The 19,326-nt window shown below is 39.8% G+C and overlaps 1 protein-coding gene across 1 annotated transcript in view; it reads right to left on the bottom strand.

Moving 5' to 3' along the window:
- Positions 1–19,326, bottom strand: part of LOC149313646 (dynein axonemal heavy chain 7-like) — a 44,037-nt gene that overhangs the window by 8,975 nt on the left and 15,736 nt on the right. Inside the window, exons 3-9 of the mRNA XM_089519548.1 lie at positions 16,789–16,854; positions 14,820–14,928; positions 12,094–12,241; positions 11,793–11,877; positions 11,260–11,440; positions 8,831–8,903; positions 6,324–6,449 (exon numbers count right to left, since the gene is read on the bottom strand). Of these exons, the coding sequence (XP_089375674.1) occupies positions 6,324–6,449; positions 8,831–8,903; positions 11,260–11,440; positions 11,793–11,877; positions 12,094–12,241; positions 14,820–14,928; positions 16,789–16,854 (788 nt within the window). The remainder of the gene's footprint in view (positions 1–6,323; positions 6,450–8,830; positions 8,904–11,259; positions 11,441–11,792; positions 11,878–12,093; positions 12,242–14,819; positions 14,929–16,788; positions 16,855–19,326) is intronic.

Below are 19,326 nucleotides of genomic sequence, written 5' to 3'. Positions count from 1 at the left end.
GCGAGGAGCCTTCCCTTCCCTGCCTGGGCGAGATCAGATGCCTCCTCGCGAGGAGGCTTCCCTTCCCTCCCTGGGCGAGATCAGATGCCTCCTCGCGAGGAGCCTTCCCTTCCCTCCCTGGGCGAGATCAGATGCCTCCTCGCGAGGAGCTTTCCCTTCCCTGCCTGGGCGAGATCAGATGCCTCCTCGCGAGGAGCCTTCCCTTCCCTGCCTGGGCGAGATCAGATGCCTCCTCGCGAGGAGCCTTCCCTTCCCTGCCTGGGCGAGATCAGATGCCTCCTCGCGAGGAGCCTTCCCTTCCCTGCCTGGGCGAGATCAGTGCCCAAGCGGGCAGGGAATGCCTCTTTGAGAGGAGCCTTCCCTTCCTGCCTCTCCTCCGTTAGAAATGGGCTCTCCCCACACAGAGGGGAGGTTGCAATCCACCGGGGGAAGCCTTGTACTCCTTTGGCAGATGCAGGTGCTTGAGCAGCCGGGACTTCAGGCGCTTAAAGCGCTGACGAGATTAAGCGCCTGTAAACCATTAAAATGAAAAATAAAAATAATCCTTATCTCTTATTGAAAGACCACAGCGGACAAAGGGGTGAGGGAAGCAAAAATGGCGACAGCCAGACGGATGGGGACAGAAAAGGCAACTCCCCCAAGGACAGCCCCATCGCACTCCGCTCCTCCCATTCATCTAACGCAATTTCAAAGGCTGTCGTTCCTATTTAAATGCTCCAGTTCTTAAATCGAATCAATGGAAAAACGTAGGTCAGACCCTAGTGTTTTTTTAACACGCGTTAAATGAGGAAAACTCGAATCAAAATTTTATTCCGCTCTACAATTCGATTTGTAGTGGAGACGATTGCAGGTTGCTCTAGAACCGTTCTAGGTTTAAATCGGATCCTAATAGGAACGCCACTCCTTGGATTCGATTCAGAACGCGGGGTTTCACCTAGTGAGAACAACCCCTTAATCCCGTTTTTCAATGTGATAAACTCCTTAGCCTCAGTGAACGGGGAAAAATATGACTAAAACTCTGCATCACCTTCCTTCAAGCTAATCCTCTCTTCAACAGAGAGCAATGACAAAACAGTTGTGACCTTTGGTGGGTTGGAAGTAGCAAAGCAGTCTCCTGACCCTTGGAAATAGGCCTGACACAAATCATTCCAGATCTGCATATAGTGCTTCTTAAGTGCAGTGATATATACTACAGAGGCTTGAATAGAGAAACAACCCTTGGCTCTTTCTTGGCTCATCCAGAGCCCCAATGTAGTCTCTGTGCAGTGAAATTAATCAGATTCAACATCTTCAAAAGAAAAGAGATTGTTGCTTATTAAAAAGGGAGTTATCTTCTGGACTACCCTGCATCTCAAATTATAATTTATTAAACTATCTGATGAACTGTTATTTATTTCTCTGTTCCCAAGAAACAAAGGAAGAACAACTCAATTAAAGCTTCCCTGTAAGACATAACTATCTAGGGGACCGAAGAGCAAAACGGCAACAAAAAACTAAATGTGGCAAAGAAAAAGTTCTGAAGTCCCCCCTCCTTTTCCTTAGCTTCGATCTACATTAATAAATATATTATTTAACACATACTTAGATATCTTTAATATTAAAAATATCACATATATTAATAATATAATCTCAGCTTCAGGGATGAAAATATCTCATTTGGAAAGTGGCTCAACCTCTGATTAAAATGAATAACAGTGATGTTTAATGGCCTTGCTCTGTCAGGAACAGAAACCTTATTCTGATCAGGCTTAACTTGAGAAATATTTTAAAGATAATCTTCTCTGACAACAATTAGTTCCTTCAGGGCTCCAGCTGTCAGAATGAGGTATTACCTCAACAGAACAAGTTAAGCAAATGTTGCTTTATTTGCCTTCATACAGGCAGCCCAGGGTGAACATTTTTCAGCTATTAATCTCATTTTAGTTCTCTTTCATTTCTTTATTATTTTATTGCTTGCCTACGTTTAACATTTAACAGCTGTAGACTGGATTACAAAATACTATGGAATGAGAGTGCTCATCTGTGAGATCATAACATTTTACAGTTTGAGGCAATGAAAATGACCCATCTTTTAAAAAGCCAAGTACAGCTGTTACGGTGTGCCTTCAAGTCATTTCTGACTTATGACAACCTTTAGGCGAACCTATATAAAGCGGAAACAATCTTAAGAGATTTCCAAAATATAGACAATGAGTGAAGTGTAAACATTTTAGCCATATTAATGATATTCTGTAATAAAATAAAGGAACACGGCAAGGATGCCCGCTATCCCCGCTTTTGTTTATTTTTGTACTTGAAACTTTGAATCAGCTTGTAAGAGGAGAAGCGCAGATCCAAGGTATAAAGATCAAAAAAGAAGAGTACAAGATGAGATGTTTCGCAGACAATGTGGTCTACATTTTGGAAAATCCTTGTGATAGCATAAAGCCATTGTTATATATTCTGGCTGATTTTGAAAAGAATTCTGGATTAAAGATTAACAAAGATAAGACCAACATGATTACTAAAAATCTGAAGGGAAAAGACATAGAAGGTCTAGAACATATATCGGGATTCAAAGTTGTAGAGAGTGTTAAATATTTGGGGATTGTGTTAACAAGCAAAAATACTGATTTATATAAGAATAATTATGTTAAAATGTGGAGAGATATTGAGAAGGATTTAGAGAAATGGGCAAATATTCAACTTTCATGGTTTGGGAGAATATCCGTTATTCAAATGTGTGTTTTACCAAAAATTCTCTTCCTGTTCCAGACAATTCCCATCTTGCATTCTTTTAAACCACTTGATAAATGGCAGAGCGTTATTATGGGATCTGCCTGGAACAGGAAGAAAGCCAGAATCAGTAAAAAAACAATGTGCGACAAAAAGTCTAGAGGCGGTTTGGGGGTGCCTGACTTAAAATCTTACTATTTCGCCGCGGCTTTATGGTGGCTTACTGAGTGGATAACTCTAGAAGATGTATCCCTACTTAACTTAGAGGGAGAGAATTTCAGATTTGGGTTCCATGCTTACTTATTTTACTCTAAAGATAAGGTGCATAGAGCATGTAAACATCATGTGTTGATAAAAGCTCTATTAAAAGTTTGGGAAAGATGGAAAAGCAGACTCAGTAACCAAATTTTACAATGCTGCTCTCCGCATGAAGCCTTCTTTAGTAGAGAAGCCATTCCCCCCCCCCCCCCAAAAATGGCTTAGATATTCTGATTTAATTAAAGTTCAGCAAGGGGTTTTGGTGTTTAATACTCAAGAAGAACTGAACCAATCAGGGAGTAACTGCCATTGGTACTTATTTAGACAACTAAAAGAGAGGTGGAAGCTTGATATGGCAGAGGTGGGAATTGCAAAGGAAAAAACGACCTGGGAAGAACTATTGGGTAAAGTGAATAGGAAGGCAATTGCGAAATTTTATGAGCCGATCCTTTCATGGAATACTGAAGAAGAGCCTATCAAACATAGCATGATCAAATGGGCTCAAAATGTGGGTCATAATATTTTGTCTAAAAACTGGGAATATATCTGGAACAGGGGGTTGAAATATACTGCTAATCAGGACCAGAAAGAAAATGTATTCAAAATGGTTTACAGATGGCATCTTTCCCCTCATAAAATTTCTCTGATCTATAAGAAAGTTAGCCCTATATGTTGGAAATGCCAAAAAACCACAGGAACTTACTACCGCATGTGGTGGACCTGTGAGATTCCAAAAAAGTATTGGATTTGTATATATGAAATAATTACGAAAGAGTTAAAAATTCCAATTCCTTTCTCCCCGGAAGTGTGCCTCTTAGGGATGTTTGAAGACACTGCACCTGAGAAACACCGAAGATTACTATTTTACTTATTTACATGTGCAAGAATTGTCTTTGCTAGATTTTGGAAACAGAACTCCGCTTCCTCAATAGAGAAATGGTTAATGAAAACCTTCGAAATGGCGGAGTTGGATAGAATGACTTCCTGGACCAAAGGGAAAAATGAAGAACAAGTAACAGAACAATGGTTACCATTCAATGCTTATATTAAGAAAAGATGGAAAAATATTTTGTTAGTCTGATTCAAAACCATGTACCACTGAGGGATAGGATTAAATAAGCATTTCCATTTCTAATTTGCTCTCTGAACAGAAGATAGATTCCTCTCTGGATGTTAGATATTGTAATAGAAGTGAAGTTCTTTTCTTTCTCTTTACTGCTTTTCTTAATATAGAAATCATTGAAACAAGTATGTCTTGTTAAAACTAGGAACTTTATTGTAAATACAAAGGAGCAATCCGTTTGTACAAAAATCATATGGAAAGTCATTTAGATTTTACACATTATATAAGATAGAGAGGAGTTTGCATAGAAACAGTCTATTTAAATAAAATCATAACTAAAATACAATGAGACATCCCAAAAAGAGACGGAAAAACGTAAAAACACACTCTTCTTAAAATTAACCTTTGGGAAGTCTCACATATATATATTTTTTGGTTTGGAGAATAGTGTTTAAGAAGGAAATGGAAATAAGACACAACACAGGAATTTAACACTGGAAGATGAAGTCAACTGAGTAATAGGAAGTACCTTTATGTTCAATGTTATTTTAGTCATGTCAAGGAACCATTTGTACTGTCAATGTGAAATATGTTGTTTGTATTTAATGTTGCATGTTTCTTTTTGTTTTTGTTTTTCTTTTTTTTCTTTGCTTTTCTTCTGTTATGGTCATGCGCTATGGAGACTGTTTGTTTGTTTGTCACTATGAAAATGAAAATAAAATTTATATTAAAAAAATTAATGATATTCTGTGGTCCCTGTAATACTTTCACACAAACTACATGAAATATTGAACCCCATTCTGAAGTCAAAGGAAAAGGTCCAACCTCAGAGGAGACGTTCTGACCCAGATGCACATGTTTCCTGATTTAGATGTGTTATGTGGAGGTTTGGGTTTGAGGACCTGCCATTTTCTATTCCACACCAGGTCACAGAATATTTTGGCTTGGCCCTGAGCATAGGGAAATATTCTAACCAAGGTGCTGTTCTTCCACTTATGGATCAAGTATGTGATCTGTTTAAAATGGCGGAGAGGAGGCAGTGCCCTTTTAAGTGAAATGGACAGTATACAACTAAATTGATGCAAGCTGTCCTGAGCTCTCAGGGCAAACTGTAAATCAAAATAATGAAGAAATATATTTAGCTTGTCTTGCTCACATCCATCCTTCCATCCATCCAGTTTTTCAAAGATTTATGATATAGCTTTCCAGGTATGCTGCCCCTTATAAGGCAGTTTACACAGATTTCCAAATGCATACAAATAACAGTTGTCAGACAACCATCAATTGAAAAACATTAATTCTAAAACTAGCCACTAAAGTTCTTGAAGCACAGCATCATAATCAAATATAACATTGTCTCAGAACAAAATCGTCCTGAGTTTTCTTTAAAAAACAGCACTGACACAGCCATATGAAGTTTTTTTCTTTTTCTTTTTGCCTTGTTTTTCTCCTTTCCATCCCCTCCCTCTGTTTTTTTTTACACCACTGAGTGTTTAAGTTGTTATAGTGCTTTATTCCACTTTAACTGCCATGGCAATATCACATGGAGTCCTGGGATTTGCAAACCCCAGAATTCCACAAAATGTTGTCATGGCATTTAAAGTGGAATATAGAGCTGTAATTGCTAAGTAAAAGGACTTTTAAAACAGATTTTGGAATATATTTGCATGTCCATAATGAGCTATTTTGGAGACGAAACCCAAGTCTAAACATGAAATCCATTTATATTTCATATATACCTTATACGTATAGCCTAAAGGTAATTTACGCACAATATTTTAAATATTTTTATGCATGAAACAAAATTTGTGTACACTGAACCATAACAAAGCAGAGGTGTCACTATCTCAGCCACTCATCTGGACAATTTTAGATTTTGGAATATTTCAGATTTTGGAATTCCAGATAAGGGAGACTTCAGATTCGGTGTTATTACATTTTAGCTCTTTTCTAATTGCTATAGAATTTCTATAGGATTTTATAGTGTGTGTTACTTGTTTTAGTGTTATTCTGTGTTATTTTGAAATGGCCTAAGGGATAATCAATAAACATTTCTTCAGATAAGGGAGACACAGCCAGTAGCAGTAAAAGTAATTGCAGAAAAATTAGCAACAACTTTCTGCTTTGCATGACATCAAAAATTAGCTGCCTGAAGTGGTTGTCTCATGCTGTCTAACAGTATAGCAAGCCTTGCATATGCCCTCCTACTCTGGAAACCCTGTACATAAGGCAGTGTGCATTTTCAGTGACAGAACTGCAACATCTATGCATTCAAAACTTTACTTACGAAAAGGTTGTCTGCCAGAGGTCGAGAACTGCCAACATGGTGGGATTCATTGCATGCAAATTTTCATTTATATAGTGTCGAGCTGCCAAAAAGGACCTATTCCAAGGTTTGGGCACCATTTCCATTCTAAAAAGAACAAGAAACAAAGAAACAAGTCATGTTATAATCCCCTGAGATCCCCAAGCTAGTAATATATCTACTTTTTCTAACTGAGTGTTAAAATTCAGGAGATAAGGCCAACTTTACAAACATATCAGAAATTAAAAATATTCTCCTGGGAAAATACATCAAAATTAAGCCTTCTAAGATTTTTCTTTCACCTTTTAAAATTCCTTTACTAAGCCAATATCCCTAGTGAACTTCTAGGCAGTAGCAAATTAATTAGCCATATGCATAGCACTTAGGCAGTTAATTAGCCAATTAGAAATATTTACGAATTCTAATCATACAAAGATGGAGAAAAATAGATTTGTCAGAAGCACAAAGTTTACCAATAGGTACGATCCATGCTCAGAAATGCATGTTGTTAAGGAACCCTACAGAGTTCAATTAACCTTTTTAATTTTCATTTTGTTGGTAGACCCTGCTGGGAGCATATAGCATTGAGCACACTGGAGCACACCCACCATTACAGAGCAACACCATGCTCTCTAAGAAGACTCTTTAACGATAGAGAATAGATCAGAAACCCCTCTCTGGCATCAGAGACAGAGCCATCTATCAGGATGCTTGATTGTGAGTTCCTGCATGGCAGAGGGTTGGACTGGATGGCCCTTGTGTCTCTTCCAACTCTATGATTCCATGGTTCTCTGGTTTCAGGACAGTAAAAACAATTTCAAACCTTCTCTTGCTGCCCCTAAAAAGCTCCCAAATCAAACAGAAGGGAAAAGCAGAGGACACAATATGTGCCGAGCAAGTGAGACTACACTGGCTGTGAGATTCTGGGAACTGCAGGCCAACAAAGTAACTTCTCCAAGTCTTGCTCCCACTCCTCACCCATGCTGCCCTTCTGGTTAAAAATCCATACCTGTCTTGGGAGCTAGTTTGAATTTGTAGTCTGTTGTTGTACAGGAGAGGGAAATTGTTTTGTAAAAAGAAAGTGGGAGAAAGAACAAAAATGCCATCCCTCCCATCTGTCCTGCCAACAGAATAGGAGCTGCACACATTTACTTAATGTTTTTTAAAAAGAAAAGATTAGGATCTTAAACGTCATGCTATGTATCAGTCGCTTGGACAGGGCTCCCGATGATCCCAACCTTATATTTCTCTATGTTTGTATACCAGGGGCCCTTTCACATCTACACAATTATAGCACTATGATTCCCCTTTAAATGCCATGGCCAGGTTCCTATGGAATCCTGGGATTGTGAATTTAGTCAGAGGCACCAAAGGAGAATTCTTTGGATGAGAATCCCAAATGTGCCTCCTCTCTACTGTCAATTCCAGGAGTCCATAATATGCAGCCATGGCAGTTAAAGTGAAATCACTTGACCTTACTGCACAGGCTCCAAGCATGGGATGAGAATGGTCCAAAAGGGGCCATGAAGGGAATGGAATGAGTAGGAGATGCATTTTACTGCACACAGAAGTCCCTCACTCGTTCCCTTCCCTTCCATCCCCAATCTGTCCCAGAGGAGGCGATTTTTGAGAACTGTTCTGAACAGTTCTCAAAAATCATGTCCTCTGTGATGGATTGGGAAGGGAAGGGAAGGGAATGGGGATTTCTGTGTGCAGTAAAATGCATCCCCCACTCATTCCCGGACCCTTTCGTTCCATTCTCGTCCCGTGCCTGGAGCCCCTGTGCAATAAGGTCCATTGTTAGTGTGAAAGGACCCCAAAACAGTTTATAGTTCAGAAACAATAAGCAGAACAACAAACCCCTACTTTGTACAGTTCTTCCAGAGGGGAGCTGTCATCTCTTTATGGATAGATATTCTGGTTTATACTGTTGTACAACAGCCTGAAATCAGGAAATGGAATTTTTGACCTCTCTTTTTCCAGCGTAAAATACAATCACCTAGTGACTGGAGTAGGACATGGCTAGGAAGTCACACCACCACTGGGGATAATGGGACTTGTCCTTCCTTCCTTCCTTCCTTCCTTCAATGGATGACAAGTCCACAGATACCAAGGATGGACTGTTCTATAATAACACCAATTGTCTGACTCAGTTTAATAGAGCAGCTCTATATAATATACAAGGCCATTCAAAAAAGAATGATGCAAAAGTAAAGCTGTTCTTATTCCACTGTGCACCATTATTTTTGAATCAATCTGTACAATAGCTGCTTAGAATCCCTATGTTGGGAGAAAGGGGGGATAGAATAATAATAATAATAATAATAATAATAATAATAACAACAACAACAACAACCACCGCTTATAAATGACCCTTTGTGTTCAACGGCGCTTATTCTCAATCTGTTTAGGACTACTTCCTAAGGCTTCCTGTGTTCTTCTGCTTGCTCCATTTTCTAGACCAATATAAGAAATAAACATTTTCTTACTCTTGACGATGAGGTGGAAGAATTTGCATTTTGCCTTCCTCTTTTTCTCTAGGATCTCTTAAAACAAAGTCAACTGAAATAAGGCATAAAACCAGAACAAAACGCAAATAAGCTCAGCAAAACAGAAAAACAGACAAAGAAACTGAACCAATTATTTTCAGGAAGACTTCAAAGGTGTTATACAAAGTAACTGAAAGCATGAAGCTCAAAGAGATTTGATTTAAGAACGCTTTGCAAAGCAAAACAAAAGCAAGTATACATATATATAAAATGGGCTGAAATGGCAAAAATGTAAAAGCAGCTGGAAGGTGGAATACTAACAGCACAATCCTAACAATGTTCACTCAGAAGTAAACCTAATGGTGCTCAATGAGTGTTCATTCTTAATAAGAGGGTCTAATTTTGCAGCCAAGAGAACAAGATACAATGCTCAGAATTAAAGTTCCTTTCCAAAAATATATATATATAAAATCTGCTTGTTTACACTTCTAGGCAGAATGTATGGATGTTTTCCAAAATGTTCTTCCCAACAACAATGTGCATTTAGGCTGGACAGAGGCACACAACTCTTCCTTTGAAAGGCATCATACAGCAAAAAAACAGGCTCAAGTAGTGGTTTTTCAACTTTTCGTTTTCAAGACAGATCATCTTTTTCCCTACAATGGATCCTTGATCACTTGCAATGGAAAACCTGCAAAGGATTCTAGGCATGTGGAAATGTTTGAAGGTGTGTACAGTCAGTCTTCCACTTTTGCAGATTTGATTATTCATAACACAGCTGGGAAGGGTTCACCCGCTCTCCTCCCCCCTATACAGTATTTTGGCTGGAATGCTTTGAGAGAATATGTGGAGGAAGGTGGGAGGGGCATTCATATGGGGAGAGGGAAGAGCAGCGCATATGCACACCCTTCCCACCTTTCCCCACATATTCATGGTTCTTCCACTCTCATGGGGGCCTTGCACCCCTAACCCTCACAAATGTGGAGGGCAGACTTTACTTCTGTATTATCCTCTGTTCCTATATGAGAAAAGCAGTAGCAGTAGCAAGCTGATTTTCAGAGATGTTGATTTTCTGAGATATTTCTGTTTTCTCCATTATCGTCGTCGTCGTCGTCATCATGGAGGGTGTAACAGTAATCCAACCTGGATATAACTAAGGTGTAATAGATTTCTAAAGACATCTAGGATTCAAGAGATGATAGAAGACAGACCGAGCTATACAATACTGCTCCCATGATGTGCATGTATATCTTCTAAAATGGAACCTCATTGGCTCTCTGGCCTTGGACAGTAAGTGTTAGCTGAAAAGGACTCTGATCAAATCCTGTAGTCAGCGCCCATGCTAAATTCCATTATTTTCCATTATCACCAAGTCTGCTATATTCCCAAATAAACTATTGGGGCACAAGTGAACAGCCGCCAGACAAGATTCTGTCTCTCCCAGCAAGTGGTTCTGAGGATGTTAACAATGCATTATAGACAGAAAATACATTATGGAAAGGAAATATCCCTTTGGGGCACAGGCTGATCAGCTTAACATTTTGATCTTTGCTAGCCATGATACAATAGTAATCTCTAAACTGAAGGAAAACTTTAGTTAGTTAGCAAAGTGAGGCAATATCCTGAGACAGTTTATGAAATATATAAACTTAAGCAAGCTTTAGGGGGTCTTTCACTCCTGAGATCCTTTAAAAGGGATCTCAAATTAAAAAGAAGTTGGGTCTGGAGGTGGGGTCTACAAGAAGTATCGACCAAGAATTCTGAACTGTCTCCTCCTTCTGGAGGCCTCTTGCTGAAATCACTTCTTAGCCTAGGCTTTGTTCCTTTGAAGATAAAAATCACTCTTTCAGACCCTACCCCACCTCAAATCCAGGATTTTGTTCAGAAAATCTTGTCAGCTTGTTCTCTTTATCAAAGTCTTGGCCTTGGCTTAGTGGACTTTAGCGAACCTGTCCTTTCTCTACACTGTTCCAGCCAAGAGTGCCAATGCTTCCTAGCTTTTCCCCAAGGAAGGTATTTTGCATGCACCATTTGTCATTTGTAAAGCTCTACCACAGTATGTGCTGTTCTACAATGCACTTACTGTATATACTGCCGTGGGCTCAGCAAAAAGTTGTTTGTAAATGTGAGCATTGAATCCAGTCTACCTAAGATGCAATGTTGGCCAAGATCACAAGGTTCCTTGTAGGCATGTGTACTCAGAACATGTAAGAGTTCATTCATGTGTTCCTAGCTTCTCAGGCTATCTGATGTGAGAGACCACCTTTTTTTTCTAATGTGCCAGGAACCAATACCACATTTGTGCCCACTGGTTACATCTATTTCTTGCTTTCTTATGAAGGCAACTAGGTTAAATCCAATGTCTGGTGGGACAACATTCATGTCTGCCTTTCTCTAATTTGATAAAGAGTGAATTACAATTAACATACCTATTGCTTTCTTCACACTGAGAAGATAGTCCTCTCGCATTTCATCTGAGAGTACATCAATACTTTCATTAAGCATTTTTAAGTGTGCTGGCACCAGTGCCAAGACATGCTCCAGCCATGAGTCTTCCATTGGTGCCACATGTTCTGTATCTATTCCATGGCGAATATAATAGAAATATTTCTGCAAAATGAAAACATGACAAAATTGTGCACTACAAGAAGCTGGTGTAGAAAAGCCATATTTTTCTGGTTTTGATGAACACGTAAGTTCTTCCTAATTTAAAACTTTACTCATGACCAAATAACTGATCTAATTTATTTCACAAATTAAATCTTGAGAATGTGACCACTGCAGGCACAGATATTTGCCATGTGGCAACTGTGAGTTGAGTTTTCCGCAGCCCATATCTTGCTCTTTCAAACTGATAACCTACAATGGTGCTTGAAAACAACCCACAGACTACACTTGTCGATTTGTGCAGTCCTATTGTTTCAGGCCCATCTCTTCTACCACCCTGCCACCCTTTATTTACCAAAATGTCTTTCTCTATTTCAGCAGACTCAGATGTGCCTGGTTTTGCTTCTATGGAAAGAGGTTGTTCTGGAAGGTCTGGTTGCCTAACAAAACCAACAGAACAGGTTAGTATCAATGGTCTTCAAACATCTGATCCATAAATCAAACCCATCTACAGATTTTTATTATGAAAGCAAGAGAATTAAGTCAACCTCCTCATGTGTAAACTCCATTCTTTCTAACTTTTTTACCACTCATCTCTTTAAAAAAAGAAAGCATCTCTCACACGTGATGTGTTTTACAATGATAAAGAAACTCACATGATGATGTTAACAAGAGCACTTCTGAAATGTTCCCGGTCCTTTTTACCACTAGTTTTCACTTTAGACGTTGATGGTCCAGCATCAAGTTCACTACCTAGAGTATCCTGTATTTTACACTTCTTAGGTCTCTGATCAAGATATTCTCCTTGAGGAAAGAAAAGGAAAGATATGGAGTGTTCAGCACAAGCTTAGATGTGCTACTTACATACATACATATTGTATTGCAAAGGTCTGCAGAATCAGCTCCAGCCTCTTTCAGTGAAAAGTTACCTCAGTCTCTTGTTCTGAACAAGAACAATGCCTTCCATCAATGGCACTGAAAATGATGCAGGTGTAAACACATGAATTATTTAAAATCATCAAACAATGAGTGCTCAGAAGTCAGATCCCCAAAGAGAATTTATAGATGGCCAGGAGCCAGCTCCAATCCTATAAGAAGGAATGCAGGATGAAAGTTGTCTCTCAGCCTCCACTCTCACTGAGAAACAAAGTGATCTTGATGGTTAATTGAGGGAACAAAGCATGACACCGCGCTACAAGGAAAACCAGATTTCAATCAAGAAAGAAGATCTATGACTATTCGATCTATTCTCACTTTTGCAACCAACAGCCTAAGCAGCTGAAAAGAAGAGGGAATCATTTTCTGCATTTTCACTGGCTTGGAAAAGGGTGGTTTAAGAACAACCCAAGTCACTACTTGGGTAAGTTTTTGTTGATTAGAGCTGCAGACACAAACATTTTACAAGCCAGGGCATAAATCCAACATCACTCTGGCCCTGCAATGCCAGCACAAGAGAAATTTCTTCCTCTCTATTCTCTCCTGCAACCCTCCAAGCTCCCTCACAACAAAAAATGTTTGGAGTGGGAAGGACAAACCACCCTCCTCCCATTCTTGCTGGATTCTACTTTTCTGCCAGAAACATCAGCCAAATGCCTATATGGCCAAACATAGCATTTGATTTCCACAGGCAGAACTCCACTAGCTGTGGCTCACCACTCTCTACCCCAAGGACTCACAGTTTTGCTGCAAAGGTTCTACCAAAAGGCCATTTCATGGCTGGTCCATGCAATGGCCAAACAATGAAGCATCCGGCTGTGCTCCATAGCCAGACACAGACCAATGATATTTCCTGTCAAGATCCACCAAGGTCTCAGAGGACAATGTCATCAGTCTATGTCTGGCTATGGGTCAGAGGCTCCTCTATTCCACTATGTCAGAGAATGGCCATTCAGATGGGCTAGCACAACAAAACCATGAATCTAGGGAGTCGGGGGCTTTGGTGGTTGCAGGAGCTTGAAGAGAATACCAACCTCCACAATGACCAAAAAAGACATACACCATCATAAAGTGGACTTAGCTTGCAGTGTCACTAACATACGCTGTAGGATTTTGCCCTGGCAGATGACCTGGGCACGGTCTTAGCTATCGATTAAAATCCTCATTAAAAAAAATATGTTCAGGTCAGTTTCATTTCCATATTGGACATAAACTGTAGAAGAAAGTCCAAAAATAATAGATAAAAAGATTAATACACTCACAGAATATATTATTATTAAGATTATTTAATCTTAAAAATTATTACATCTTTCTACATATTATAGACTAATGTAAATTATTATATATTTCATGTAAGAATGAACATTACATCATAATGTATATGTCTATTTAGATATCATTTTAGATAGACAGGTAGGTAGGTAGATCATTTCTTACAGATTTATTACGGTGACATTTCAAAATATTCTGTCCAACTGTAATTTGGGAGTATATACTCATGTATAAGTCACAAAAATTCGAGGAAAAATCAAACCCCAAAACCTGGAATCATATATACATGGCTCAATCCTGGTATAAGGATCTAGTGTGAAGGCAGTGAGAGGAGGCAGAGACGAGATGCCTCTCTTGGTATGCTGGGTTGTGCATGGGATGAGAGGCTTGGCAGCCTCTGCAGAGAGGCTTATACAGTACACTATTATCCTATTAAAAATAGCTGCCACAGCCTATCTGCAGAGAGACTTATAAAATATGCTTCTATTAAAAATGGCTGCAATCTCTGGGCTCCTCCATGTTGCTGCTAAGTATCACTTGGGCTGAAAAAGTACTGTAGGTTAGAAAGAGGGAAAGAGCGAGGGATGCCTTTCTTTCTCTGGTTTGGGGAAGGGAGGGTTAATGGGGTAGGGGCACTGCTTCCTTGCTAAGAGGGGCTTCTAGCCTCAGCCTCATGTGATTGTCTTCACATTAGATCCATAATAAAGGCAGCTCTTGTCTGCCCCTTTTTTCAGGCCACATTCTCATTCTTTTTCATTGAAATTCCTTTCTCCATGTGTACTTCTATTGATGTAGACATTTTAAGATAGGCAATGTCATTTACACCACCCAAATAAACAGATCCTATCCTGAAGAAGAAGAAGAAGATAGTAATAGTAGTAGTCATCAGCCTGGCTGGAGTAAATGTCCACCAGAGGACCTGAATGTACAGGGTGGATTATATGGGAGGAAGTGATCCCATAAGTAACTGGACCCAGTTCTTCCTAAGTATGTTCCCTCTGTGCATTTTTAAAGGAGAGGAAAATATTTGTTCATTATGTATCTCTAAGTTTTATCCTCAACCTACCTACAGGTAATAGCAAAATCCATAATTTTGGCCCCCAAATCTGCCCTCAACCTATTGATGAAACTGACTTATACACAACTATACAATAGTCAAACATTTTATTCTTACCCGGTGTTAGCTCATTTCTCAGCAGAAACTGCTCTGGAACATATGTGTCGTCTTCTCCTCGCAGCTGGAATGCAGGGGGATTCTGATGCCATAGAGGTTTACAGTTTATCTGAAAGATTTGATTTCACCCTTTACATAAATGTCAGCCACTAACGGTAACATCATTCTTGCCTTTTCTAACAAACTTTCACATTTTAAAAGCTAAATAAAAGATTTGCGGCTCAACAAAATAAAGTATCAGCAAGCAGCCAACCAGAAGATTTAAAAAGTCCCAAAACTTTTCTTTAAACCTTAGGACCTAGGTGCAGCCAGGATGCCAGCCTAAATCCAAGTAGGCATCCTTGTCCCCATCCCTTTCCTGTTCATCACAACAGCCAGAGGCAGCCATAATCACTGACTAGGCACTGGGCTGCTCCCAGGCTTATACCAGTAGCTATTGAACACTTAGGAGAGAAGGAGGAGCAGACACATAAAGTTGATCCTTCTTCACTGGGTGCTTAAGAGGAACCAAAATGTGTTTGGGGCAGCCCTGTGCCCAAACAGTGGTTGGGAGAACAAACCCATGCCTGAAATCCCCCTCTACGACCTCACATTCCAAGGGCATAAATGTTGCGTGGTGAAGTACAGGGTATTTCCTTGTACAACATCATTCAAAGGACATACACTAACATAATGTCACCAATAGAATCTTAAAGGTTTGTCACCAACAGGATCTTAGATGTTGTGAATCTATGAAGATCACAGTGGGGTCTGTTTGTATGCTATATGTAGTATGCAGAAATACCATCAGCTTTTATATTAGAGTACAGTTTAGTTTTAAAAAATGTGTGCAGAGGCTGAGTCTCCCTATTTGAAATGCTTGGAACCAGAAATATTCTGGATTTTGAATTTTGTTTTGACTTTGTAATACATGCATTTGCATATACATACATACATAATGAGATATCTTGGAAATGAGATCCAAGTCTAAAACAGAAAATTCATTTATGTTTCTTATACACATAGCTTGAAGGTAACTTTATACAATATATTTAATACTTTTGTGCATGAAACAAAGTCTGTATACACTCAACCATCAGCACGCAAATATGTCACCATCTCAGCTGTTCATGAAGAAAGTTTTGTTTTTTGGAATATTTCAGCTTTTGGAATAATTTGGAATCATTTTGGATAAGGGTGACTCAACCTGTACTGTAATTCAGATCCAAATTTCCATTTCTATTTGTTCTACTTTTTTTGGCTGATTTTTTCCCCAAAAGAAAGTAATCACAAAGATCTTATCACATGTAGCAACTAGTGACCCCACATGCCAATCTGCATCTCTATTCATATCTGAATGCAGGTAGTTAAATAACTCTGGATGGGCACAGTGATACCTCTGCATTGGCACTACACATCTACGTTGGCAATAACAAGTTAAAGGATGCTTATATGTGTAGAGCTCATTTGCTGTATTGAAATAATTTCTCGCAGTTTTGGGTTACAATAAGGGATTTGTGCTTCTAGAACAGCTATCCAACACACAGGAGAGAGGCAATAACAGCAGATCCAAAGAACTGCCTTACATATGTATATCAGCACTCATTAATTATACATGTAGCAGCAAATCCACAAAGCAGGTAATTAAATACGACTTTCAGTGATAATACTGCATTTAAAAAAAAAATGCAAAGAAGCCCCAAACTTTTTTCTGAAAAAATACTCCAAATTTTTTTCATGATTTTAAAAGTTCTGGAAATTTTATATCCGTAGGAAATACAGTTATGGCTTTGAGCTCCTTAAAAGAAAGACAACAATACAATATTCAAGAGGCATGGTTCATTACAGCAGAACTTCAGTTCTAAAATGTGCCAGTCAGCATGGCCAATGGTAAGAGATTATGGGCTCCACATTACAGTTTTCTCTACTTTAAACTAAAGGCAGACTTTGAATGCTTAATTTATCAATCAATCTATAAACAAATAAATACCTTATCCACTTGTGGTAAAAATTTTGTTGTACTCTTCTCTAATTTCCCTTTGTTGGGCGGCTTGGGCTGTGAGGAGAAACAAAGAGCAGACAAAACAAGACATATATGTACCCACGCTCCTAAAATAAAATTAAAAATGCACACGCCTCAAAGGCTGCAATCCCAATCAACTCACTAGAGGGTAAAACCCATGGAATAGTGAGGCTTATTTCTGAATGAATATCCATAGGTTTGTGCTGTTATTCATGGGTGTATTCACACAACACAACAAGCCAAGGTTGCCTGGCTTGTCATGAAGGAGCAGAGTGCTGGTGCACACTCCCATCTGGAGCAGGAGTGGTTGATCCAACACACTATTTACTAACAGGTGGTTTACAAAAATAAAAGGTTGGTTCATTGTGCCATCTGGTTTGTTCCCTCCTGACAAACAGGCGCAACCACCCACTTCGTTTACGGGTGGCAGTTGACCCCAGTACCCGGCCACCCAATCCCGTCTCTCCAAAAGGGCCCCTCTGGAGCCACGGTAGAAGCGCAAGAATGGCCAGTGGCAGTGTGTGTCTCTGCGGATTCCGTAGTTTTCGGTGAAACATGACGCTGTTGTGACCTGTAACAACCAGTGGGTCAGTGGGCAGACGCCCATGGAGCCCCTTGATATAATATTTTGTATCTGTCTTGCCATTTTCACTTGTGACTGTAGTGAACCTTTTTTTCTCTCAGCGCAGACGCCAAGTGCCCAACTCGAAAGCATTGATTATCTGTCTTGGGCTTCAGTGACGCCCAAGGCCCACAGCCATTCAGCAAAAGGTGAAGAGTTTAGCCAAAGCCACCTATATAGACTGAGAATCTGCAAGTACAACAGATGGCTAAAAAGACAAATAAATAGGTCCTAGAGGAAATCAAGCCTGAACTTTCCCTGGAAGCCCAGATGCCTAAACTGAAACTGTTTGATATTTCAGCCGTATCATTAGAATACATGACTCACTAGAAAGGACAATAGTGCTTGGTAAGGTAGAAGGCAGTAGTAAAAGAGGACGACCGCATTGCAGGTGGATAGATTCGATCAAGGAAGCCATGGCTTCCTGAGGGTGCAAGACCTGAGTAGAGCTGTTGAGGATAAGATGGCTTGGAGGTCTCTCGCTCATAAGGTCGCCATAAGTCAAAGTCGACTTGTTTGCAGTTAACAACAGTTTACAGTATGACAAACTACTATGTCTCTAAACAGAAAGCTGGACAGTGAAGAAAGCTGATAAGAAGGAGAATCAACTCATTTGAAATGTGCTGCTGGAGAAGAGTGCTGAGGATACCCTGGCCTGACAAAAAACAAACCAAAAACTCAAGTTTTTTGTGGGTTTTTCGGGCTCTGTGGCCACGTTCTAGAAGACGTTCCTGACGTTTCGCCAGCGTCTGTGGCTGGCATCTTCAGAGAATGCTGTCAGGAATAAACTCTTCTAGAACATGGCCACAGAGCCCAAAAAACCCACAAAAAATTATGGATGCCGGCCATGAAAGTCTTCGACTTCACAAAAAACTCAAGCCTAAATTCTCTCTAAATGCCAAGATGGCTAAACCGAGACTGCCATACTAGTGGTTTGTGTGTTGGACAAGGACACTGGGAGACCAGGGTTCGAATCTGTACTCAGCCATGGAATCCTACTAACAATGATGTAGATGCAAGTCAATTGGCTCAGACTCAAGTTGGACCCAAGTCATTTCAGTGACTCGACTTGGACTCGACTTGCCAATAAATGATCCTCTGACCTGCCCCCAGGGAGCAGCAATTGCATTAGGACTTGAGGCAGAAAGATCCTTCTAAAGCTGTTGAAAAGCCTTAGACATGCAGCAGGAACAAGCCGCTGAGCAGCTCTCAAGCCCATTGCCTCACGTGTTTGCTGCTCCCCTTCGAAAAATTTGCCCACCTCCTTTTTTCTGTTAAAGGAGGCTCCCAGACTTAAAGCTTGAAGGTAGAGACTTGAGATTGGATTTGAGACTTGGAGTGAAAGACTTGAATACATCACTTCTAATCCTTCTTTAACTACAATTCCCATTAGCCCAGCCCACACAGTCAATGATCTTGGATGCTGGGAGTGGCAATCCAGCAACACCAGAAGGGCCTCAGTCCTTGGCCAAAATAGTCATTCTCATTGGAAAGTCCATGACTGTATGAGCGTTTGTAATATACATCCTTCCTTAATCTCCGGTGGAGGAACCCTAAACTTCACAAAATGGGAGGAACTGACTCACAGCCTTTAGAGGATATGAGAAATATGAGATAGGAGAAATGCTTCCGTCTCCTTGAACCTTCTCCCCTCATCCCTCTTCCTGAACATTCATAGCTGGACCTAGGTATCTTCTGAATGATTTTAAAAAGCTGGGCATCATAATCCATGCAAATAAGGGCAGAACATTTATAGACAAGAAAGTATTTTAATTCATACTTTTAGCAAGTGTAATAATTTTACTTGACCACTGAGGGGCATGTGTTCCCTTTCAAAGCAAACTCCACACTACACTAGCTACAGAAACGTAGGCATATATGTA

The sequence above is a fragment of the Sceloporus occidentalis genome, unplaced genomic scaffold (assembly GCF_023333645.1).
Source record: "Sceloporus occidentalis isolate IW3139 unplaced genomic scaffold, rSceOcc1.0.p SCAF_4, whole genome shotgun sequence".
Classification (NCBI taxonomy): domain Eukaryota; kingdom Metazoa; phylum Chordata; class Lepidosauria; order Squamata; family Phrynosomatidae; genus Sceloporus; species Sceloporus occidentalis.
Note: the sequence above shows the minus strand (reverse complement) of the source record. Positions and strands in the feature narration are given on the sequence as shown.